Source organism: Peromyscus californicus, unplaced genomic scaffold, assembly GCF_007827085.1.
Source record: "Peromyscus californicus insignis strain IS unplaced genomic scaffold, ASM782708v3 Scaffold_22__1_contigs__length_63687245, whole genome shotgun sequence".
Taxonomy (NCBI): domain Eukaryota; kingdom Metazoa; phylum Chordata; class Mammalia; order Rodentia; family Cricetidae; genus Peromyscus; species Peromyscus californicus.
The window spans coordinates 35572368-35599237 of NW_026294525.1; the positions used below are offsets into that span (position 1 = coordinate 35572368).

At 39.7% G+C, this 26870-nt stretch overlaps 1 protein-coding gene across 17 annotated transcripts in view; it reads left to right on the plus strand.

Moving 5' to 3' along the window:
• The window catches only part of Ptprk (protein tyrosine phosphatase receptor type K), a 536300-nt gene that overhangs the window by 266975 nt on the left and 242455 nt on the right, over positions 1-26870 (plus strand). For all 17 annotated transcript variants that reach the window (XM_052751263.1, XM_052751264.1, XM_052751253.1 and 14 more), the window contains exons 4-6: positions 7261-7342; positions 9320-9435; positions 24810-24984. In XM_052751263.1, coding sequence (XP_052607223.1) covers positions 7261-7342; positions 9320-9435; positions 24810-24984 — 373 coding nt within the window. The remainder of the gene's footprint in view (positions 1-7260; positions 7343-9319; positions 9436-24809; positions 24985-26870) is intronic.

Below are 26870 nucleotides of genomic sequence, written 5' to 3' on the forward strand. Positions count from 1 at the left end.
ACTTATATTAAAGTTTGATTTTATTGTGATTTCCTTATGCATCTCACATTTTAAATAAATTCTTCGTTTATTTTTACTGTAGCCACTTTTTGGGAGTCTTAAACCAACACAAATAATGCTAACAATGATACTACATGGTATATTTTAATTGATAGGTATCCACAGCCATCAGTTTCTGTTAACGCTATAATCACACTAGAAATCTCGTGTGCTGCATTCTTTTCTTTAGCTTTTTTCTCCTTCTCCTCTTTTCTCCATCGTTTCGTGCATTCTAAACTTCCACCCCTCTTCCTTTTATAAAAACTGAGAAAATCAAGGTTGTATTATAGATTCTCCTTTACCCACAAATCCTAAAGTATCTCTCAAATTAAAGTGTAGACCCCATCCAGTGTTATGCCATTATCCATCTTCACCGTGTTATCCTCAGATATTTCTTATCAAGATGAATCATCTCCATTAACATAAAACTGTGTTTAATTATTTCTCATCTTGAAACAAACCAAAGCTTTCCATTGATCCCATATGTTCTTAGACCCTTCCTCAAATTCCTGTCTGGAATACTCAGGCTTCCTGTAGAACAGTGGTTCTCAACCTTCCTAATGCTGTGACCCTTTAATACAGTTCCTCATCTTGTAGTGACCTCGAGTCATAGAATTATTTTCATTGCCACTTCATAGCAGTAATTCTGCTACTGTTATGAATCATAATGTAAATATCTCATAGACAGATGGTCATTTGATTGGCAAGGGGATCATGACCTATAGGTTGAGAACTACTGCTGTAGAAGGTCATAAACTTTCTCCCCTCCTGCTTTTGTGGTCATGGCTCAGCATGGATTCAGTTCTGCCACCTACACAGTTAGGTCCTTGTTTTGACCCTCTGGCCGCAGGGGCACAAACAACAGAGTGCTTTCAATCCCCTTTACCTAGTGCTTGAACAATATTGATTCTTTCTGACACTGAGCTCTCCTGCCCTCCAAGCCAGGGTTTCCTTTTACATCTTTACACATTACAGTTCTTCCCAATCTCTGACCTTCTCACACCCTCTCCTCAATCCCATCAAGGTAGAAAGTACAGGAGGAGAGGGAAGAAGTTCTTGCCCGAAGGACTTGAGGGATGATAATGTTCACATTCACATGAATAATCCCAGTACTGGGAAGCTGAAACAGAAGAATTGTAAGTTCGAGGCCATTCTGGGCCATGTAGCTACTTTGAGGTGAGTCTAGGCTACCTGGTAAGACTATGTATTTCTCAAAAAGAAAACAATCACAATACAAATATTTGTGTATTGAAGCTCACATAAGGAAGAGAAGTCAGCACTATGATAATAATTTAAATTGTTTATAAAAATGGTATAAGACACACACACACACACACAGATGATTCGCCTTTTAAGGTCTCATTTATGATGAGAGGTACAGGAAATATGTAATCTGCTGAAAAGTTCTGTCATTGGAGCTGCAATCTTAGTGACATTTGTATGGATTACAGGTGACTACCTTAGTCATTATTGAAGTGTGCCCTTTTATAAATGAAGGGAAACATCTAATTCCTATTATTTTTTTTTTTTTATGTTAAGTCGGGTGGTTTTGGTGCACGCCTTTAATCCCAGCACTTGGGAGGCAGAGCCAGGTGAATTTGTGTGAGTTCGAGGCCAGTCTGGGCTACAGAATGAGTTCCAGGACAGGCACAAAGTTACACAGAGAAACAGAGAAACCCTGTCTTGAAAAACAAAAAACAAAAAACAAAACAAAAAAACAAAAACAAAAAAAATTATACAGTTAGCACAGTTTACTGTTTGAAAGTTGAAATCACAAAACCACAGATTTAAGAAGGTTTATGGGAATGAAATAGCAGATTATTTTATATTCTTTGGAAATTGGCTGTGTACTTCATATTCTGAAGAGAGGGAGACAGGAATAGGAGAAAATTTGATTTTCATGCATTTTTCTTTAATGGATGCTCTCCCCCATGAAGAACGTGATGGCGCTTTTCATACAGGAGTCTCTGTGGGCCAGGGTCTGTGCAGTTTCATATTCATTATCTGAGTTAATCCTTTCCAAAGCTATGAGGTGGATATTAATAGTTCCTGTTTGAGGAGAGGAAACTGAAGTTTAAATTTTATTCGAGCTAAAGCTATACAAGTTAATTTATATGTTTTTTTTTATCTGATTTGAAATGATAATTAAAGAATATTGAACTCAATACATATCTGACTTGGGAGTTTTTACCACTTGGATATAGTGAAAGAAAATTAAGAGTGAATGTTTTTCTCATTTCTCTAGTACCCATAGTACCTTGCGTGGCATCTTCCACTTTGTTTCGTAGTTTTACTTAGATCGTTGATTATTGACAGGGATTTTGTTTCCTAAGCAAGATCAGAGGTGTCCAGGTGAAGCTACATCATGCCATGTTCAAGCCATTTGTTGAGTGACACAGGACAGCAGACCAACCGTGAGAGGCAAGCTTGGTGATACCAAGTTCAGCACTCATGATGTTTCCTCCTTTGAATCTGTTCCATTTGCCAGAGGACGGAATTGCCCTCATTCTGGAGGGAATACCTCTTTTTGCTCTTCCACTTTAATTCAACTTCATTTATTGAGTTAATAATCCAGGAATGTTGCTGGATTAGCAGAAATTTGATTAGAAGCAGCACCTTCAGTGTCTCAGGTAATGGAGTGGGGTAGAAACAGCGCATAAGGCAGAACCCTTGCACCCTGTTCCCAGGGTGCCTCCATGGACGGGTTAAAATTGCCATCTGCTCTGCCTTGTATTGCTCTCTCCTTCCCGGAAGCCCAGGTCAACCACTTGACACCCCGCATCAGCTCTGACCCGAAGATTAGCCTCAGCAAGCTGCGTAATTAAACTGCTGGGATTTGTTTCCCCTGACTGGACAGAAGAGCCTCACAAGGTGATGATGGCTCTGTGAGGTGATAGCGCTGAGTCTGACTTCAGCAGTAAAGGAACCCGAGCTCAGAAGTTTCTCCAAGCTTCCGTTAATGAGGCAAAGACAGCACTTAGCCAAGAAAATGAGGTCTCGAGAAAGAAAACTTACCCTTTTCCCCCCTTTAATGAAGAGCCAATCATGTTGCCTCCTTTTGAATCCAGGTCTAAATTTATTGTCCTGAATAAACCCTCAATTTAAATGAACAAATAAGTTTTCCTCAAGGGTGTAGTAATCTTGTTTAAAGTCACATTTATGGGGAGCGAGGAAAGTTAGAGAATTCTGAAGCAGCACTAAGATATGTCAAGAAGTTAAAATACTTGAATTGGTTCCTACCAGAACAAACTGAAATAGCCACAGTGATTAGCTGTTCAGGGACATGTGCTTTATTTATTAAAATGTGTTTTAAAAAATCGGTATTATTACCTTTTCCTTGGATACTTCCTTTCTTTGAAACATTCAAGCAAATGAAACTTATTCTTCCAGGGTCTGTTTCCACAGCCATCACATATAGATAGTCACACCAATAGCACTTTCCATACATGACTATGTAAACTTGATCATAAATGCTATATTACACACCTATATTATCTATATTCTGGGTTGGAGAGTCTCTAATTGCTGTGATTTCCTGAAGAGTTGAAAACTAGGAGCGCTCTGTAGGCTTTTCATCCTGAAGAAAGCATCCTCTCCCATCAGTGCCTCAGCTAAACCTTATTTAAGTTTTCAGGCTGGCCTCAAACTCACAGAGATCCGCCTGCCTCTGCCTCCCAAGTGCTGGGATTAAAGACGTGCACCACCACCGCCCGGCCGTTATTTAAGTTTTTACATTCTCTTCCCTAGTTTGCACCAACCCCTTGTTCAGGTCTGTAGCAAATAGTGTGGTGGCTGCACTCCTACTTCATATTGAAGAATCGCGTGCATGTGAGGACACCTTCCTCCTTTATCCCCATTTTTCTGTTCACGAATCAGCCATCTTTCTCTCCTGAAGCATTTGTTTCCACCCCTAAAACCACTTTCTCTTTTCAATTGCATTCGTTTCAGTCAAATCTGTAGACACCAAGGACAAAGTGGGAATAGAAAAGAGTGATCAGGAGAGTTTGTGATGGGAGTGGATGCAATAAAGGGGAACCACATGTCTCCACCTATTTTTTTCTCCATTTTTATTGGCTTTCGGCAGATGTAGTAATATGGTGGAAGAATGGGAAGGGTTTAATGTTAAAAACTCTGACATTCTGCCCCATAATATCTCACCAGTGTGCTAATTCAAGAGACCCTGATCTTACAATTTAAGTGTATTTAGAAATTTAGACTTTCAACCAGAACTAAAGCCTAAATTCTATTTAAGTGGCATCCTCTGGACCTGTTGGCTTCTTCACATCAGGACAGTGTTTGATGACCTTAACTGCAGACCACCGAAGGCTGGGTGGCCTGGTGCATTCTTGCCTCATTGGTCTCTGCCTGTTCTTAACTCCTTTTCAAAATGAAGCCGTGGAAAATTACGCAGCTACCCTATGTGTTTGTAGAAGTAATAATTTTTTGATTATTTTTGAGATAATAATATAATCACATCATCTCCCCTTCCTCTTTCTTCTTCTAAACCTTCTCATATGCCCTTTCTTTTCAAATTTTGATTTCTTTGCTCAAACTTTGCTCTCTTTCAAATTCACAGCCTCTCTTTTCATTAACTGTTTTCAGGTAGATATACGAATATGTATATACATATGTTCCTGAATATAACCTATTCAGACTATATAGTGCTACTTGTAGGTATGTTCCAGACATGACTATTTGATATTGGAATCCAATCTGTGTGCTCTTCCCTGGGGAGGACCATTGCTTCTGCCCAAAGCATTCCTTAGTTGCCTGTAGTTCTTTGTGTTGAGTTTCGGCCTAGTGGGCTTTCCTCCCTCCACACTGGCAGGTCTGTTGCTGTTGTCCATGTTTAGCCCATCCTTAGGCAGTCTTTAGGGGTGCAGCTGCTGGCATTTCTAGGAGACGCAGTCTCACAGCAATCTCCCTGATCCTATGGCTCTTACAATCTTTCTGTCCCCTCTCCAAAATTTCTGGGCTCCAAAATATTAGCTCCTGTGCATTCTATCTATCTATCTGTTTATCTATCTATCTATCTATCTATCTATCTATCTATCTATCACCTATGTATCTATCTATGTATCTATGTATGTGTGTTTCTGTGTATCTTTGTATATATGTATGTATGTATATATGTATGTATGTATGTATCTATCTATCTATCTATACTACCTATGTATATATCCATGTATACATTTATCTATGTATCCATGTATCTCTCCATCTCTCTTTCTCTCTACTTATCATATACCTGTTTTTTTGTCTACCTACCTACCTACCTACCTTGCAGAAGCAATCAGGCACATGCCTGGCCGTTTATGACACTGCCTTTTATAAAGTTAGAATTCAATGAATGCTATCACAGGTCTCATCAGAGACACTTCTCTTCCTCCCGGACAGTAAGAAGTAAGACTGATCTGGCCAAGGTTACCCGAGAACTACCAATGACTAATACCAACAGTTAGTTCTAAATTTCATTTACACTGGACTTTCTTCTATATTAGAAGTTATTTCCTACAGTCTTTTATTTTAAAATCCCAAATCTGCAATTTGCTATTTAGCTTTTCCACAACCTCTTCAAGCTCCGTGGTTTTCACTGTCTCCCTTCAGATATGCACAATGTTTACATTACCAGAACCACAGCCTGGTTCTAGAATTCACGACAATCTCCGTTACAAGGGAGAAAACAGCTGGAGAGCAGCAGATGGTATCGGAAAGCATCCTTGCTCTCAAGTCTGTGTCTATTAGATGCACAGATACCTGCCGTGTTCTGGCTATTGTAACTTACCCGACCTTTGCTGCTCAGTATTTTGCCAGTGCTGACCTGGCTGAACCCCCTGGGTGCTTCTCTTTCTCCCTAGCCAGGACTTGGTCCTGCTTTATTGAATTGACTTCTGCTAGCCCCCTTGTCAATCTTGGCTTCCATTCCAGCGGCTTTCTTCTCTTCCCTTATCTTACCCCGCCATCTTGCCATCCATTGAACTCTTAAGGAGATAACCCACTTCCTTCCTGTTCCGTTCCTTTCCTTTAGATTCACCCAGTGTTCCTCAGAGCTGTCCAGTTAGGTCTAAGCGTCACCCCATGCAAGTGTCACAGGGAAATCAAACTTGAAATGGGAAGATGTACTCAGTAGTGACCTGGTTCTTCAAGTTTCCATATCGGTCTTTATTACTGTTCTGACTAGGTTCCTGAACACATCCTTCAGCTGGTAGTCTATGCTAGGAATCATTGACATCATATATTTCTCCACACTTCCCGGATCAGCATCCTCTGCCTTGTCCGTTTCAATATAACTATTGCTTTTTCCGTTTTGATTCTCATGTAAGTTCCATCAAAGCTACTAGAAAACTACGTGTCTGCTCCTTCTGGATTATTTCTCACCTAATGGCCATGTTTTTTGTTGCTAGCTTCATTTTATATATTACATTGTTACTTTAAACATAACTTCCCATCACATTTCCTAAAGTGCTTTGCAGAGTACTCCACAGATAATCTGTTTATCTCCTGGAATAAAAGAACCAAATAGAAAATTGAATTGCTGGATGCTAAATCTGTTTTCTCTTGGAAAATTGCTGTACAACACATTAATTTAAAAGAAAATACTTCATGTAGTTTTGTTACATATATATGTATGTGTGTGTGTGTGTGTGTGTGTGTGTATGTGTGTGTATATATATATATATATCAATAAAACTTTCTGATAGAACCCTGTATTTGGACATAACCCCTATTTTTTACTGTGGATCGATCATTTGGGACTGTTGAAAGGCAAGCTCCTTTTGCTCCTTAACACTCCTTAGTACGTGCTTAAGCACATTGGAACAGTGCTAACTCAGTCTTTTAGCTACTCTCCAAAATTTACCTTGGTTACATGCAGAAGGTTCAAGAAATCCAAGTGTAAGCAGGATGGAGGCGGTACACTTCATTAATCCCAGCACTCAGGAGACAGAGACAGGAGGTGCTCTCTGAGTTAGAGACCAGCTTCATGTACAGAGCTGATTCTAGGACAGCCAAGACCACACAGGGAAGCCCTGTTTTGAAAAAAACCAAAAGAAAATTAAAAAAAAAAAGAAAGAGAAAATCAAAGTACATATGAGCTACAGTTGAAAGTTCCTAGTAGAAAAAAAAAATATCAAATTTCCTTTTAGGGCATTATAGCTATCTTCTCCTGTGGACATTCTTTAAAAGTGACTGTTGTAAATGCTTTCCATTTCTTCCTGACAGGTAATATTTGAAGCTGAAGTCTCAGGAGGGAGAAACGGTTATATTGCCATTGACGACATCCAAGTCTTGAGTTATCCTTGCGGTAGGTTTGGATGAAGAGTTGTATTTTTCTGTGTCCTTTGAACACACGTCTTGGATTGGCGGCGACCGTTGATGGTTTATTGCCTGGTGGTTGTCGTCCATTTTGTTGTTGTTAATCCCCAGCTTCATGGAAGGAGCACTGAAATAGAATGTTCAAGTATTTTCCAGACTTGTAACTACGTGTATGAGACGATTCTTTCATTTGTTTTTAATTAGTGATAACAAAAGTGTAAGTGCAAACACAATTACACTAGGCCTTTTTGAACCTTGGGGATATCTTACCATTCTCTAGGAACACAGAGACAAGTAACAAATCCGAGTTCGATAACAGCGGAAATAAAAATCTGTCTCAGGTGTCTGACCTGCTAAGTTTATCCCTCGGGAAATGAAGAGAATGAATTTACTCACCTTCTTCCAAACTTAGGTCTATTTTTTATTATCATCCTAAATATCTGAGTTCATCAGCATTAAATAAAATGTTGAAACAAATCTGGCTTTACGGACATAGTTCTGTGAGGCCCTTGAATGAATGCTGATTGTTTTGCAAACTTCATACTTCAGTTTGTACTTAATCACATTCCCCAAAACAGTTATTGCAAGCAGTCAGTAGGGCCAGGAAGAAGTTCCAGACAGCAGCTCACACTTTCTTCATGATAGGATTTCCCAGCAACAAAATATGACAGGTCCTGTGTAAGAGGACTTTTGTGCTCCATAGTCCTCCACGATGGGGCATCTTGATGAGGTTAACATGTCAGGGGCAAGGCTTGTGCCTCTGCTTAGTGATTATATCATGTTGACAGTGAAGACTGTGGAGGTTGGCTCTTCTTCCCCTGACAATTATGTCTAGGCAGAGACCTGTGGATTTGCATTTTTGGTCTGTTTTGTGGTGCTGCTGGAGTAGAGTTCATTTTGGTCCATGTTGTTCTTGCTCAAGTGTTTTGTCTTTGTTGTTGTTGGTTTTGTTTGTTTGTTTGTTTTCTTCCCCTTGAGATCCAGCTGAAGGAAGGTCCTAGAGAAAGAGGTTGCAAAAATCAAATTATTTATCCTGTGTGTTCTATGCTCAGAAAGGTAACAATATGATCCCACTCCAAGTTCAAGTAGTAAGCTCACTTACTGCACAGCATAAGTGTACTGTATTTCTGTCTGCTCCTTCATGGCTCCATCTTAAATGTCAGATGGCAAGGAAAGAGTTTGGAGAATAAAGAAATTGATGTTTGCAACTGCAAGAGCCGCTGAAGCGTGGTATGGTTCTGCAAGACACATATTATTATTATTGTTTACCTTCACCGGGGCTTAGCTTTGCTGTGCACTTTTTCCTTAAACAGTAAACGTGGAGTGGGCTTCAGATTCAAAAGGAAGTAGTAGTGTATACTGATTTGACAGTCACGTCACCCATGGGAATGCTCCATGGCTACAGGCATCACTTTTGTTAGTCTGAAGGTTCTTTTCCCTAACGTTCCCATGACTATAAGCAAGCAGGAAGGAGACATACCATTTTTAGTAAACAAAAATGTTCCTTTCTCTGATATACAGCTACTAAAGTTTGAAAACCCGAAAGAATGGTGATTCATTTGGTTAAACTGTGGGTCAATAGTTAAGTGACCATGTAGCTATCAGAATGGTAGAGGTCTTGATCCATTCTGTTTTTCATTAGAATGATATCTACCCGTTTAATCTTTTTGGCTTCCTTGAACATAACTTTTATTATCACTAACCCATGCTAGAGCAGCTGTTAGTAGTAAACATCTAGTTTTCACTCTGCACAGATCTATCTCTAGGAAAAACGAGTTGATACGTATGACAAGTATTAGCAAGGGAGGAAACAGTGTGTTCTAGAGGAAAGAAAAGTCATCGTTTCTTCTGAATGTGAGTGCTAGTCAAATGTAGGCATAGTAAGGACAATGTTCTGTTGTGGAAAAGTAGCATGACGTATTATTTTTTGTGAATAAAACATGTATTTCTCCTCCTATTTTTACAGACAAATCCCCTCATTTCCTCCGTCTGGGTGATGTGGAGGTCAACGCAGGGCAGAATGCTACGTTTCAGTGCATTGCTACAGGGAGAGATGCTGTGCATAACAAATTATGGCTGCAGGTAAGACCCCATTAGCGACTGTGCTAACAGGTTCACTTGGGTAAAAAACATCATTGTGCTGTTTGTGGTTGTCATACACACTCTCCCTCTCCTCTCTGCCCCCTGTGCTTGTGGAAAGGCAATTTGTATGAATCAGATTTATTTGGCTATCTAGAGATTCATAACACACACTTCACTTTTAAATAATCTGACAAAAAAATGTCAAGGTGTATAATTAATTGATATTGGTATTGGTGTCTAGTAACACCTCATGATTCTTAGGCTTCTCTAGATACATGGAAAAAGAAGTAAAACTAAGTTTTCATAGTAAATATTTTGAAAAGCAAACTAAGAAAATAGTGGTCTGATAGGGACTGCCAGACACTCATTTTAAGAAACTATTCTGAGCATTTCAAGAGGGCACATGGGAGAGAAACAGTGTAAGTGGTTTTTTTCTTTTTCTTTCTCCTTTCCATAAGTTTGTGTTTGAGAGTTCATTGTAGATCTGACATTTGGACATCTGCCTTGTACATGTGAAACCCTGAATAAATCCTTATTGACTGGATTGTGATTTGACATACATGTCGGGGAAATGCACATGTCCTGAAGCTTCAAAAGAATCAGTGAAAGATCTGTCGAGCATGGAATTGTTTTGCCTTCAGAGAAAGGATTGAAAGTTTTACTGCCACTCTTAGGTGATGGGAGGGGCCATGGTGGGCCATGTGTGACAGAGGCAGTCCTAAAACTGGGAGACTAGAGCTAGGAAAGATGCCCATTTAGCCGAAGATTTAAAGGTAGTTGTAATAATATCTTTATCATCTGGACTTCACCTCCCCCTCCCACATGTGTGTGTGTGTGTGTGTGTGTGTGTGTGTGTGTGTGTGTGTGTGTGTGTTCATGTAGGTGTGTGTAGATGCACAAGTCTATGTGTGTACATGTTTTTGGAAGCTAGACGTAGACATTGGATGTCTGGTCTCTCACTGATCCTGCGCTTTTCACATTAGACTGAACTGACTGGCTGGTGAGCCCCAGGTGTCCACCTGCCTTTTTCTCTCCAGTGTTAGCCCTTGAGACATGTGTTGCCACAGCCCCCTTGATGTTGGTGCAGGTGTTCCACACATAGTTCTCAGGCCCGTGAGGCAAGTGCTTTCCCAACCTCTGATCTCTTGATAGTCTGCTTCTATCTACATCACAGTAAGGAAAGGGATTGGATTTGTTTAGCATTTTAAATTCCTGGGAATGCCAGTAGATTTTTTAAAGACAAAATATTAAAAGTTAAATTCGTTTCTTGGGCACAGTTAATGGGGACTTAGTTTGCTATATCCTTCAGAGTCATGAAATTAGTGTTAGGGATACTTAACTAGCATCCAGGTATTTAGGGATGATGTTATAGTGCATCATCATTAAAAGCAAATATAGTATAATGTCTAGGATTATGCAAGGTGTTTAAGTGTCACCTGATTCCTGTATCAATCCAATTAGATGTGACCACAGATGTACATTATATTATGTCAATCCACTTATCATTACTTTTGTAATTTATTTGATTTGTAGTCATTATAATACCTTCTTTTGGGCCCAAAATTGAAAAGGATAAAAGACTCCCTTCTTTTCTCTCATGATGCTAATTCTTCCTATCTATAGATATTGGGAACTAGGATACTTTATCCCAGGGAGCATATAGTATAGTAAACAGTCTGTCTTATGGACTCAATGCTGAGGCTATTTTCTCTTATCTCTCAGTCTGCCAAAGTAAGTGGGTTAAGAATGAATTTCAGACTTACTTTCTAATCATTCTGCATCATTCTTATTTTTTCATTACAATGGGAACATTGGTTGATATTCTGTATTAGCTGCAAGACCAATAGTCTCTTCTTGGGAACCAGAAATGGTTCTGCAGTCTGCCCCTGGTTTTATGCTCCAGGATTTAATGTGACATGGAAATAAAAAGGGTTTTGTATCCACAGACACCAGCTGCCTTGAGGCAACAAAGACTTTCTGGACCGTGCTGGTCCAAGTGGGCTGCAGTCAAAATACTGCACATTTTTGTTGTTTCCTATTCTGTGAACTGGCTCATTTCATTATGGTTTCTTGAAATTTTCCTCCTGTCATTTTTCAAGCAATAATGATAGAAAAATGCTCTTCGGAAGTTTTTCTCTGTTTTATTTACTCGTCCCCTCTTCAGACTCTGCATTGGTCGTGGAAGGTGATTTTGTGTCTTTATTTCCAACTTTGACGTTAGTGATGTATGGTTCTCCAGCCATGCACAAGTTCACCTTACTTATTAAAAAGCTGTTCTGCATTTTTCAATAACACCACACAAACCTCCTTAATGTCGTTCTCTCAAATTATTCTTTATACCCAAGAAGATACTAAAATATAGCATTTACATAGTTTAGTGATGCTTTCATAAAAAACCATTTTTAATGAAATAACTATTGTATGGGTGTTTTGCCTTTATAATTTTCTTAGACAGGTTCTCATTATATAGTCTTGCCTGGCTTGGAACTCACTATGTAGACATGCTAGCTTGAACTCACATAAATTTGCCTTCCTCTGCTTCCTGAGTGCTGGGATTAAAGGTGTGCACCACCATCTAGGCTTGTTTTGACTTTGTGTATTTCTGTGGACCACGTGCATGCTGGGTTCCAAAAGAGGCCAGAAGAGGGCATTGCATTCCCTGGTACTGATGTTACAGATAGTTGTTAGCTGGTCTGTGGGTGCTGGAAATTGAACCCAGATTCTGAGGAAGAGCAACAAATGTTCTTAACCACTGAATCATCTTAACAACCCCTTTAATAAAACATTTTGTAGTAGTAATATGTAGTAATTAACCACTTAAGACTGACTGGTCCATATCTGTCTGTCTGCCTGCCTGCCTGCCTGCCTACCTGTCTATCTATCTATCTATCTATCTATCTATCTATCTATCTATCTATCTATCTATCTATCTGTCTGTCTATATACATACATACATATATATATATATACATACATGAGTCTATCAAAATTGGTTATTACTTCAAAAACTTTATATGTGTGTATATATATATATATATATATTTATAAATTGGCTATTACTTCAAAAACTATTCATCTTTTGCCAAAAGTAGTAAAAACACAAGTAAACAGGAAGAATTATGACTCCATGGTGAAGCCATACGTACTTAGTCATATGAACAGATGCTACTTTAATTTAGGGAAGAAAATACCATGTGATGGTACAGAGACCAGGGCTGAATTCTTACCTCATTTCTACCCCTTCTGACCTAGTTAATTGTGATGGGCTTAGATTTCAGTGGCCTCTCTGGGCCTTTATTTCCTTATCTCTTAAAGGAGATGTTTGGTGGAGACTAAAATCCTTTCCAGCTATGAAACATTAAATGAGGTCTTTCTATTATTTGTGGTGATCGGAAATATGGCCTTGATAACCTCCTTTTGTTTGATGGAATAATGTAAAAATCTTACATTATATTTTTATGTGAAAAGAGATGGTCTCTTCAATTAACTTTCATTGTATGAACCCGTGCTGAAAATGTCTGCCTAGAGTCCCAAGAATGAATGTACTTGAATAAGCTCAGTGAAAGGTTGCCACATTCTCTCACAGAGGTCGTGGAGGTGTGCCCTCACGTGGAGTAGGTGGAATAGCAAGTGGTGGCCACCCTCCTAGGTCCTGCACATGGTTCAGAGTACATTGTGTTGCTTCAAGTAGCAAAATGTCTCATTATGGACTCCAGTAACAAAAGCTACAGCAGCTTCCAATATTCAATCGTAAAAGAAAAGCTACGTGACACCCCTCCCTGAAAGTATTTAACATGATTCCTCACCACAGTTGTCCTTTCCAGAATTCCAAACTGCAAGTAATGCATCTGAGGCATACAGTCTTCCTCTCCTTGTAGTTTCTAAGTTGTGATATTTATTTCTCAAATTTTTATGATCTGCAGTAGCATGTCTGTTAGGTAAGTTGAGAGGTGAAAGGGAGAGAAAGCGTTATGAGATTCTAAACAAACCCAAGACATCTCTCGGTTTCTATTATGGTGGTTGTTGGAGCTTAGGTGAGTATGAATCTATGGAGTTCTCTAACTAGTGTTTGAAGATGGTTCTTCACGCTAGGTATACAGAAACCTATTGCAAGATGTACAGCTCAAAGTGACCTCTTTGTCCACATGGAATAACCTCACTGTCCATAATGCGGCATGCTGGGGCACTTTTTGAAATGGTTGGCAGTCTGTGGACTAGCACTCTAGTGAAATTATGAGGTTTTCTGGCAGACAGTTTTGAAAATGTGTGTTATGTATATTGTCATATGGTATAAAATATATTTTAAGACACAGTCAAGGAGTCTGAGGATAAAGCCTCAGTCCTGTGAAAAGCATCTTCCTCTCCTTTCACAAAGCCCAGTGAAGTCATGTGTACTCTAGGCTTAAATGCTTAACAGTTTGCCAAATTAATGATATCAACTTTTTTATATGTAAACATGGTTTTCATTTCATTACAATTTTCAAGCTTTTAGTTGTATTTCTAAAGAACTCTAATTCTAGAAAATTGGCAGTCCACATTTTAAGGCTTATGGTAAAACTCAGGTTACAAGAGTTAAGAACACCAGTAAAATTTTACATATGTACTGAAATAATTTTAAGACATCTGCCTATATTCCTGAGACAAGACAGATAATATTCATACAGGAAACTAATACGATGTTATATCTTTTATAGGTTGATGTTCTTCATGTTCCTTTTTTTATGCTTTTTTTTTTTAATGTGAATAGCAGATAAAGTGACTGAGGATTAATTGAATAGGACTAGGACTTATATAGCTCAGTTGGTAGTCTGGTTGCCTAGAATGCATGAAGTGCTGGGTGTAATCCTCAGTACTGCATAAGCCAGGTATGGTGACCCACACCTGCAGTCTCAGTACTCAGTAAGTGGAGGCAAAAGCATTAGAAGGTTGAAGTAGGTAGGCTTGAGGCCAGCCTGGCATATGTGTCACTTGTCTCCAAAAAGTTAAAGAGTGAACTTAGAAGCGAATGACCAACATGTTGCAGCAGCACCTTTATAATACTGACCCAAGAGGTATTAAGACATGCCTATAACATGTTTATTCACAATAATTAATAACTTAAAAATGTAAAGGATCCTTAACGGTAGAATGTGTGAACAGCTTGGTTTCCCTTTAAGCAACAGGACACTGCTTTAGTGCTTAACAATAAAAAAGTGAATTACTAGCCGGGTGGCGGTGGCGCACACCTTTAATCCCAGCACTCAGGAGGCAGAGCCAGGTGGATCTCTCTGAGTTCAAGACCAGCCTGGTCTACAGAGCGAGATTCAGAACAGGCACCAAAACTACACAGAGAAACCCTGTCTCAAAAAACCAAAAAAAAAAAAAAAAAAAAGTGAATTACTGGTACATGTAACAGTGCACACATGTATCTCGGTACCATGTATTTTAAATAGGAGAGAGACGAAAAATAATTCAGTACATATTATCTCACTTTCTTGTTCTTACAATGAAAGTTAATTAAGAGACCATTTTTTTTTTTAACATATAAAACTAACTTTTAGAACACAGAAAATGAGAAATCCAAATTCTGGCTTTCTGTGTAATTTTTTATACTTTATTTATTTTATGTATAAGAATATCTTTTCTGTATGTAGGTATGTATACCATGTTTATACCTGGTGTCCATGGAGGTCCGAAGAGGGCATTGGGTCCCATAGAACTCTAGTAACAGATGATTGTGAGCTACCTTCTTGGTGCTTAGAATCAAATTCAAATCTTTTGTAAGAGCAACGATTGCCCTTAACTGCTGAACCATTTCTCTAGCCCCAAATCCTGGTCTCATGTAGGAGAGGACTGGAGTGGGCCTGAGCAACTTTCTGGGGTACCATGGACATCACAGAACTTAGATGAAGTGTTGGGTCAATGGCTATGCACCTGTAATCCAAATGTTCTCCCTGTCTGATTCTCTGTGTACACATTTTAACTAAATGAAATAAAATGGGAAACAATTTACTAAACCACACTTGCTTCTCTAGTATCCCACTTACTGGCAGGACTAATCATTATATAGATGGCAATGGCCCACAAGCATTATGGGCATCTTTGCAAGTCCTGTCCACATAGAATGATTTGTTTAAGTTCCAAAGAAGTTTGTAGTCATTAGTCTCACTAAAGTATAAAATCAGGTTGCCTTTGGTCTTCTGAGAATACCTTATGATGTAGGGACGGAGGAGGGCTGAAATGGGTCATACGGTAATGAATAAATGAGTATTCTTTCACGAAGGTCCAGTGTAAGTGGACAGCTACATGGCAAATCAAATAGAGCCCATTGCCGGAACATCTGTTAGACCATATGCTTTGGCTTCAGGTTCTGTGTAAAACCTAAAATGCTAATGACTCCATCCATCATCACAGAGCTTGGCAGGCATGCATCACTGAATTGGGCAGAGAAATTCAACACTGGATTTATTGAATGGCGCAAAAATGTGTGGGTAGGTTTGGTGGCACCATTTGTTTTGGTGAGTTGAAACGAGGCTGTACCGTGTGCTACTGATAATCTTAGGCAGACTGCAGTCAGAGCCCTGGCAATTGGGCCAATCTGTCCGTAATCGCCCGTAGCACTGGCCTGGTGCCTGTTCAGTGGGCCTGCCAAGACTAGAGAGTCAGCCACCACTTTGCCCTTGGTGAGGCACATTGCCGCTAATGTCGTGGGATACAGTGAGTTTTTCAGCCAAAGGAAATGTCATTCCTTATGGAGCAACAGATAATTTAGGCAGTGGCTTGAGAGTGGTAATTGGAGAGTGAAATGAGTAAAATGAAATGCAAATTGCTCTGAAAAACAACTAGAGAGAGACTGACCTCTTCAAGTCCCAGCTGCTTCCAGCTGTGAGTCAATGAAAAGTGGTGGATCTGCAACTTCGGATCGTGCCATATTGGATCTGTTTGCTCAGCTGCCGCAACTGCATCCCTCTACCGCACATGACTGTCTACATGTGAATGAAACTTGATGACATGGGTTTCAGAAAATTGAGGGGGTAAAGCGCAAAATCTTCCCCCGGCCAAATGTATCCCTGGCCTGTTTCAGATGCCGCTTTGCCTTCAGCAATCTCCAAAGAGCCCACATCAAAGCATCATGGAGGCTCGTCTCCACTGTCCCAGGAAGTAGCATACCCCACTTCTAGAATTTTATTGTTCATGAGAGATACTACTCATTTAGAGAAAATACCTTGAGTTTTTGCATGAGGGAAGGAAAGTTTTCTGAGGAAATTAGTCTCTATCTTTATTGGATGGTTTATATTAGAAAATTCATCAAAAAGTGATGGCGGGTATTTTTCAAAGCAAACCTGATTAGACACGTAAATTCATGTTCAGTTTGCATCGATGCCATAAAAAGTTGAAAAGAGAGAGAGAGAAATGTAATATATTGTAAACTGTCCAGATGTTTGAACTTTCAAACTTCTGACATTTGTCCATAATTGGCTTTGTGAGAGTCTTCAGTAGGTCTGAAATACTAGAATAACAAAGATAGCATGTAGTTATCATGATAGGAGTTAAATGTGAAAAGCTGATGTCAGGGTGGTCAAAGGGACAACATACATGCTTCTGGAAGTTTGTGGAAGATGAAATGGGATTCATAAAATCTCAGTTTTTAGGGGTTAATAGAAGCAAGATCCAATTTCCTGTTTATACATCCCTGAAGTACAACAATCTGGTCTTGAGTTTGAAAGCCATGTGTTCGGTCATATAAGCTGATTTGAATTCTGAGCCCTTTAATTGTGGGGCTGCTGAGACCTGACCAAGCTGCTGGAGAAGATATTAAAAGCATAGTTGGTGAGGAATCCCAGCACGGTCCAGGCTGCTCACACTCCTGGAGGACATTTACACTTAAGGCTGCATTTTTAACTAGGGCCTTTTAGCCTCAAAGGATGAATTCAGAAGGAGAGAAGGATCATATAGCATCACTGATCATTTCAGTGAGGAAAATGTGCGGCAAAGACTGGGATGTTTGGTGAGACCATTAGCCTTGGCTGAGACCAGGAAGACAGCGCACACAAGAGCCATGGAAGTGAAGATGGGTGGGTGATGGCTATTGCTGCAGGGTTAGAAGGCAGAAAGCAAACATTTAGTTGTATTAAGCAGGGCAGCAGTATAAGAAAGACCTTATTGAAGGGTCACTGTGAGGAAAGGCGATAAATAAAATGAATGGCAAGGCTGGACCATGAGCATGGACAGAATTGGAAGTAGCAACGGCTGCTGTTGGCAGTACTGACATCAGGCAATAAAGGACTCTGACTGGGCAGTGCGGTGCAATCGGAAATTCTGCGGGAGGCACAGATTAAAGAAGACGAATGGGTTTGGATCGAGTGGGTAGCAGTTAACAGATTTGGAGGAAATGGGAATGCTCTACAGTATAATTCTCCAAACCTCAAGGTTTAACTTTTATAGTTAGTCTGTTTTTCATTTTCTGGCTTGAGCTGACTTATCTCTAGAACTACTCACTACTCTCACTCTTTTTGGTAATTGTATATAAATGATCTTAAATAAGACTGAAAGGTGAGGCATCCTACTGGATTTTGCCTCTTTATCCACAGTGAAGTTTGTGAAGCTTGTGGCTAATTAAAGCCTTGGATGGTCCTGGTATTGCCCACGAAGTACATTTCCCCTCCTTTGGAAAACGGTGCCTTTGCTTCTGAGTCTGTGGTCTCAGACTCAGACCTTGAATAGGAACGAGAGTAGTTCAGACCTTGTCTTCCATACCGTCCTAACTTCTTGTTGCCTACCTTGACCCGGATTGATAGATGGAATCTAGCCTACTATTTAATTCTAATTGACTCTGTTTACGGTCTCATTAAACAATAGTGATTCTTCAAGGCACCTCCTGCTTTAAAGAGAGTTCTGTTCCACCCAAGGGGCTTTGTACTTACTAGAAACTAATAGCCATTACCTTAAAACGCCCAATTTTCCCCCTTGGGCCATTTGATGAGTTCACACATTGTATTCTGCCTTCTTGTCTTTGTATAAAGCACCTTGTGTGTAAATTTTGAGCTAAAGTCACTAGCCATGGATCATGGATCAGGAAATTTATCTTTGATATTTTAGCATCTTAGATGTGGGTGTGCCGTGCTGAGCTGTGAGCACGGGAAAGTTTCATCATTGGCAAATGTTAGGGGTGTTACTCTTTTCTTTTTGCAATTGCTGCTTTCTTTATGGAGAGAGTAACACTTGGATTTTTAAAATAGTTTATATGACATAGGTGAAATGTCTAGAAACTACATAAAGTAGTATAAATGCATTATGTGTGGCATATACTTTACTTCCTTATCTCTGCCAAGATTTCTTCTTATAAAAGTCTGCAAATAACAATTATCACTCTGGACATGAAGGTACCACCCATATGATGGGGATGGGGGTATCGTGCAGAGTATTTTCCTGTCACAACTTTCCTAATGAGACACTGTGATTACCTGTCAGACTGTAACAATGTCTTTTCTTCTTCCCTTGGGAAATTGTGATATTTTCCTATTTCATTTTAAATTCCTCCTTTTTTTGTCTTTAAAAATTGCTTATTTGTAAAATTAGCATTCAAAGTAATACATTTCATTGTGGCATTTGTATACATAATTTATCTTTGTTGATTCTCCCAATCTGAAAAGCAGATCAATGAGTAGATCTAATATTTATAAGATTATTTTATAATACAATAAAATATACATGGTGAAAGCCACCCTAATTAAAGAATATTATGGCTCTGATTTTTTTGTGTGTGTGTATGTGTGTATGTGTGTGTGTGCTCGGGCACATGTGTCCCTTTTTGTGTTGAGTATAGATGTGCCTGTGTGTGTCACTGTGGGAGGCAGAGGATAATCTAGGCTGTCATGACTCAGAAGTCACCTGTATTGGCTTTTGAGACATCGTCTTTTCCCTGGTAGTCCCTGAGTAGGCCAGGGTGGCTTTCTTCTCACCAGTGTTAGGGCTATGAGTGTGTGCCACCATGCCCAGCTTTTTCTTTTTAAACAAGAGTTAGGGGGCATTGACATTCTCTCTTTATGCTTGTGCAGCAAACACTTTGCCTACTGAGCATCCTCCCAAAATCTCAGTCAATTTGGGGAAGACAGAAACCACACAGGTCAGGAATAAACAGTGCCAGCAACCCCTGCGGCATCATCCTTTTATTCCAGCCAGGGCTAATTAATTTATATCCTTCTTTCTTTGTCTCTACAAACAGCCATCCATCTACTCTAATTATATGTGTTTGTGTGTGTGTGTGTGTGTGTGTGTGTGTGTGTGTGTGTGTGTGCATACACATGCCTGATGGTCTCAGAATTATTAAGCAGCAGCTACCTAGTTGTGGCTACAAGTATTCTGTGTTAGCTCCCAAGGCCTTTTACCCAGACTTCAGTAGTCATGCAAATTTCTTTGCTTCTGGCTTTTGTGCGATGTTTAAAATTCTTGCCAATGAGGCATCCTTTTCTTTTCCCATGGGGCCACTCTTTTTTTTTTTATTGGTAAATTGCATATCAATGTAATAATCCTGGGTTTGAGAGATTTCCCCTGCTAGACCTTTTCAATAAGAAACATAGACAGAGACAGGCGCAGGCACGTGCATACACATACATATTTGAAAATAAAAAAATGTTCCCCAAATTCATATTGAGTTTTCAAATTAAAATCTAAAGATTTTTTTCTCTGTGTCTCTATCACACCTTATTTATCACTCACAGTTTTTGTATTTTGTATGTATGTTTTGTTTATTTTGAGACAGGGTCCAGGTTCCAGGGTAGCCTAAAACTCCATTGTTCCATGACATAGTTCTGAATGACCTTGAAGTCTCTCAGTGCTGACACTCAGGCACTATTTCTTTGGCATGTGGCTATGGTAGAGCATTCATACCCTTGGATGCATGCACTCCTGTCACAGAGGAAGGATTACCATGCTCCATGAACCACTCAGTAGCCATCTTGTGTGACCGTGAATGGGGATCCACAGGATAGAGAAAGGGTAGCAGTAGAAGGATCCCTGTACTGGAAGCCCCTCCCCCAAATCACTCCGTGCCTACCAGTCTGGAAAGAGACTACATTTCACCCTGGGAAAGAGAGAAGTGGCATGGCTAAGAAGACAAGAACCTTTCCATCATGCAGAATCCCTGTGCTATCCTTGCTAACCCCCCAGCAAAGTGGCCAGGGCAGGCCAGTCCGGGCTTCAGTCCCCAGAGCATGACGTCATCAAGCTGGTGGGCGATAAGGCGAATTCATGGGATAGTGTCACCGAGTACTTGCTGGATCAGACCCAAATGTTAGTTGACTGTGTCCTGTATCTCCAGGAGACAGTCAAGTCCATGGTCATGTCGTTGTTGTTGTTGGACTTACCTGTCCCCTGGGGGTTTCAAAGGAAAAACAGAGAATCCACATTTCCCAGGCTCAGACTGCTGAAATGGAAGGGAGGGGACATTCTGACCAGTGGTATAGACTTCACTTCTTTACCACGCACGAGTGGATTGTTTTCTTGGACACACATCTCTCCATCTTGGGCCACCTCTTTAATAACAACAGCAAGGCAAAGCACCCTCATGGTCCAACGAGGATGGACACCCACAGCCTCTCTGTAATCAAGCTCTCTTGTTAGACTTTCTTTGGATGGCCAGCCCCCAAATAATGACATGGAGACTTATTAATTATGAAAGCTTGGCCTTTAGCTTAGGCTTGTTGCCAACTACCTCTTAGAACTTAAATGAACCCGGTTTTTTTAGCCTACCTTCTGCTATGTGACTCATTACTTTTCCATCATTTACATCCAACTTATGTGTCTTGCTGGCATTTCCTGCACACCTGATTCATCCGCTGAGTTCCTCTCTCTCCCTTGAAGTCCCACCCATTCTCTCCTGCCTAGCTACTGGCCATTCAGCTTTTTATTTTCCAGTTGCAACGATGCATCTTCACACAGTGTACAAATATCCCACACCACCTCTCTCTATCTTCTTCACTATGTGCCACATGGTACCTGAGGTGCTAGACCTGAGTCTGTACGAACATGTAGAATGTTCAACATCAGAAGGGACTACTGTGTGAAGTATGGTGAAGTCAGTGATAATGGTGTGTTCAGTGTGGGGATGTCAGTGGTGACACATGTACCTCTCCGTGTGCTGACTATGAGGAGGCTATGTGTTGTACTTATGCATATGAACTCTCCTTTCTGGGAGCCTAAAATTGTTCTTCAAAATGACTTTTGGGGGTTAAGACAAAAGCAAATGTCCTTGGACTCCTGATCCACTTGCTTCAGCCTCCCAGTTGGAGTGCTCCAGGTGTGCACCACCACGCCTGGCACCTTTTGCTATTCTGGGTGTTTTTGTTAATTCTTCTTTTATTCTTGTTTCATACATTGCATCCTGACCACAAGAAGTCGACTGACAGTCACACTGAGGGAATCTTGGGCAAAAGAGACCTCATAGTCTGCCCCTACAGTGACACACTTCCTCCAACAAGGCCACACCTCCTAGTAGTGCCACTCCCTTTGGGGGCCGTTTTCTTTCAAACCACCGTACATGAGTAATTGTGATTCATGAGGAAAATATCATGGAGCTAGGCACTGGTCTTGTGTGTATTAAGTGCTGAGGGAGAAAGAACATTCCCTGTGCTCAGAAACAGTGGCTTTTAACAGCCTAGGATTCTAAAAGGTAGCATAGAGACTTGGAAGGAGAGTGTATGCTCTTGTGAAAGTTGGACCAGGGAGGCAGGACACACAATAGGAACGGTTTTCGCAGAATTGATGAGAATGAGTGACAGAAAAAAAAAGGCAGCAAACACTCCGAGTCTTGCCAGAAGATAGATGGGAGGACTAGAAGGTGGGCTCCTGGGGGAGCAGTGCTGAGTCATGTCTGCCTTCCAGTTAGAAAGACTGCATGGAGATGGTGTGCTAATTGAAAAGGAAACGCATCTGAGATTTGCATATGTAATGACTGTTTTTGTTTATATGGGTTGTGGAAGAGAAAGAATTTAGACTGATTTTCTGGGTTTATATTTCAGGGCTTTTGAATATAAGCTGATTCTTTCTTTCTTTCTCAAATTGAAAATTAATATTTATTTATACGGTATATTCTGATCACTGTTTTCTCGTCCCTTATCCTCCTAGATTCTTTCCACATTCTCACCCTTTCAACCCCCAACAAGGAAACAAGAGAAAGAAAATTAACGCGATATAATATCTCTTTTGTAATATACAGAAGTTCACAAAACGTTTCAAAATGTTCATTCATGTACTCACGCTCTAATAGAAGTAAATATTTGGTATTTGTGTGTCATACCTTGCATTTGCTAAAGATCCTTTCCTCTCTCCCTCCCTCCCTCCCTTCTTCCCTCCCTCCCTCCCTTCTTCCCTCCCACCACCCAGCTCCCAATTAATCACACAAAGACTTGTTCTTACTCATAAATGCCTGGTCTTAGCTTGGCTTGTTTCTTTCCAGCTTTCCTTAACTTAAATTATCCCATCTACCTTTTTCCTTTCTACTATGACTGTAACTCTTGCTTTTACTCCATCACTTGCTGGGAGCTGGGTAGCTGGCCCCTGGAGTTCTCCTCCTTCTCTGGCTACTCCTTCTTCCTTTCTTCCAGATTTCTCCTTCTATATATTCTCTCTGCCTGCCAGCCCTGCCTATCCTTTCTCCTTCCTTGCTATTGGCTGTTCAGCTCTTTATTAGACCTTCAGGTATTTAGACAGGCACAGTAACACAACTCCACAGAGTTAAACAAATGCGACATAAACAAAAGTAACACACCTTAAAACAATATTCCCCAACACACCAGCCCTTGTGCTTTGTATCAGCTCTGTTCTGCTCCCAGGTGACTTCCTTAACTGTTACTTTGCACCTATAGATTGAGACAAACTCTGAAAGGTTCAGATCTCCCTGTATTTGACTGTTCCAAATGATGCCAAAGCCAATATTTCCTCATATTTTTCTCAACCCCACTTATGTGAATGATTCAAAAGTAGAAATCTAGAAGTGGAATTGCTGGGGTTTGTACATTCCACACTGTTCGTTTTTTTCCATTTTCTTATTTATTTCTTGCTGTTTTGTAACTTAGGATAACCTTGAACTTCTGATCCTCCACCCTCCAAGCGTCAGGTGCAGGGATTGCAAATGTGTACCTCCATGCCTGGTTTATGTGGTGCAAGGATCAGATCTAGGCCTTACTAATGCTAGGCCAGTACTCTACCAGCTAAGCTGCACCGCTAGCCCTGTCTTCCATTTTCTTAAAGAGTAATCAATCATTTTCTGAAATTGCTCCTAGTGTAGAAAGTCATCAACCGGTCCATGCTGTATTGCCTACATGTAATTCTTTGGCATAACATGCTATGTAGTTTTAATCCCATGTATACTTAGAACTTCACCAATAAGACATGAACTTGAGCTCCTAACTAATTCTTTCTATACTTAGAGCTTTTCTTGGACAATTGTCTGTATTTGACATATCCAACTTTGAAAGTTTGGACTGATGGCTCCTTTCATTGTCCTTAGACATATGCCTTTTATCTTTTACAGTCTGTCTAGTTTTTGACTGGTTGTTTATCGGTTTTCCTATTGAGCTACAGAAGATCTTTACATATCTTAGCTGTTTATCTTTTTGTTGTTGTATTTTTTGACAAATACCTCGTCTCAGTCTATGTTCCCCCTACTTTATTTATGATGTCTTTCAATGTATAGAACTTATAAATTTTATTATAGTTGATAGTTACCATTATTTCCTTTATAGTTTATGCTTATTGGTTTTATATGAGATACTGGGATATCATAAATATATTTCCTACTTTTTCATTTTCAAACTTGACAGGTATGCTTTTAACATTTAGGCCTTCTTTGATTACTTTTTTAAAAAATATAAATTGGGTATCATTAATCCTGAAGAGATAGTAGTTTGCCAAGAGCACAGATTTGGGGTTGACTCTCAATCATCAATCAATATTTTATTGTCATTCTGTGACAAGTACATGCTATATATTTGGAATAAGAATGTGTAGGGCATGGTCTTCAGCTCCTTGGAAGATGACTGTCATATAATGTGTGTAGGACATCTTCGTAGCACCAGAAACAAGACCATCTTCCTTATCCATGAAGGGGCCATGACTCATTTTCTATGATGCTGTCAACTTTTGTGTTAATGTATATATTTTGCTGTAAATATGGAAAACTGAGACCATTGAACCAACTCTACATCCTTTAAAGGATTCCGATAGTTTCTCTTTTTCCCGATGGCATGACAAAGGTAAAATTCTGTGGGGCTATGCAGGCATCTTCCAAATAGTTTAGCAAGCAGAATAATTCATCACAGATATTGCTTGCTGAGATATTTTAGATTTATGGCATGGTGAACAACCTGTGTCTGAAGATTGGATTCTGTTTGCAGAGACGGAATGGAGAAGACATACCCGTGGCCCAGACGAAGAACATCAATCATAGAAGATTTGCTGCCTCCTTCAGATTGCAAGAAGTGACAAAAACCGACCAGGATTTGTACCGCTGCGTAACTCAGTCAGAACGAGGCTCTGGGGTCTCCAACTTTGCTCAACTTATTGTTAGAGGTAACACTTTTTGCTTTTGCATCATTAAATTGAGTGCCTTTATTAGAACTGAGCAAGTCTGTAGACACAGCAGTTGTTTTTTAAACTACAGTATTCTTCCTTACAAGTCAATATTCCATATCATTATCAAGATACTGGTAATGTCAAGTAAAGCAGAGATTAGTTTTAAAATTTGTTAATTTGTTATCCAACCAGTGTCTCGTCAAATGAAATCTTATTTTGCCATGTTTAATGTGGAGACACATGTATAGTAGTATTTTCTTCCATATTGCTTTATAGTTTTCATCCCAACTTGAGAGATGCTCCCTCTTGTTTGAGAAATTCTGCAGGTACTGCTACAGTACTTTATTCCAAGAAATGTTGTGACAAGAAGTCACAGTAAATATTTCAGGTAGACCTGTAAACATTTTCAGTAGCAAATCTCTGTGTTAAATTATCATTAACTCTGGTCTTTTATCAAATCATACAAAGTCAGAATGAATTTTTCCTAATCTTAGTTGCTAAAGTTATTAGAGGAACATGAGAGCTTGCCATATTAGGCAAATCTCTTGTGAATTCAGAGAAAATATAGGCAAGGTCAAGATATATATTACCTTTATTAAGAATTTATGAGTCCTTATTTTATCTCAGACATTGATTTAGGTTTCAAGAATGCAGTGTAGAGAGAACACAGAGCTCCTGTTAACATGACCCTTGACAGTGGGTACCTTAGGAATGTTATGTAAACGTGTAGCTTGTGATTGTGGTATGTATTTGGGTGAAGATTGCTTTTTTCATGAAAGTGGTTTCATAATTTCTTTTTAGGAGGTGACAAGGTGAAATAGAGAAAAAGAGGGAAATTTAGCTTCATGAAAAATTAGAAGCAAATTAGCTTTGTTGAATCAGGTATCAGACAGTCAATCTTGACACAAGTGAAAATAATGTGAAGACCTCACCATGGAGACATTTGGCCAATCTAATGAAAACTAGACTCTGAAATTGTACAGAGTAATAGGGGAGCCATTTGTGAATGAGTTAGGGAAATGCAGGATGGGTAAAGTTTCTAAAGGGTCATGTAGATAGGAGAAGACATTGGGCAAACGCTTCACACACGGGGCTAAAGAGATCGCATTGTGGTTAGGAGAACAAATTGCTCTTTCTGAGGACCCAAGTTCATTTCCCAGCACCCACATCGGGTGCCCCACAACTGCCTATAATTTGAGTTCCAGGGGATTCAACCACTGACATCTGACCTCCTTGGGCAAGCACACTCACATGCAAAGCCCCTCACACAGATACACATTCATGCATGTAAATAAAAATATAAATTATATGTTCAAAAAAAAAACCAAATGCCATAGTTCAGGGGCTGAAAAAAAATGAGATATACTCATAGCCCGTTAATCTATTTTGTAATGCTTGATGATGAATAATTGTTAGAAATATTGTTTGGAGATGTACTTGATTCTCATACACTATTCTTTAATAACTATTGAAATCAGGAAATTAAAATTCAGGTTAGTTGATATTACTCCCAGAGCCATAACAATGTAATACTTGGTGGAGACTGACTACACACCCATGCTTCTTGTCTTTTAGTGATGAGTTCCTTCTCTCCCATGTCAGGTTTCTCTAGCATTCACATTATCAACTAATCCTCTTCATCTCTTACATACTTTGCTGAGATCCTATAGCTCATTAAAAACAAAACATAAGTTGATCTTTGTAGGATGAATATGCCCTTGTCTTCAATGCAGCCTGACTTGGGAGTGCATTGTCTCATCTTACCTGCACAAGTTCATGGAATTAAAGACCCTTTTACGAAAGAGTAAAAAAAACATGATAGTGTTTTACAGCCTGGCTCAGAAAGATAATCCACTATACTTTCACATTGATGAGTGCTTATC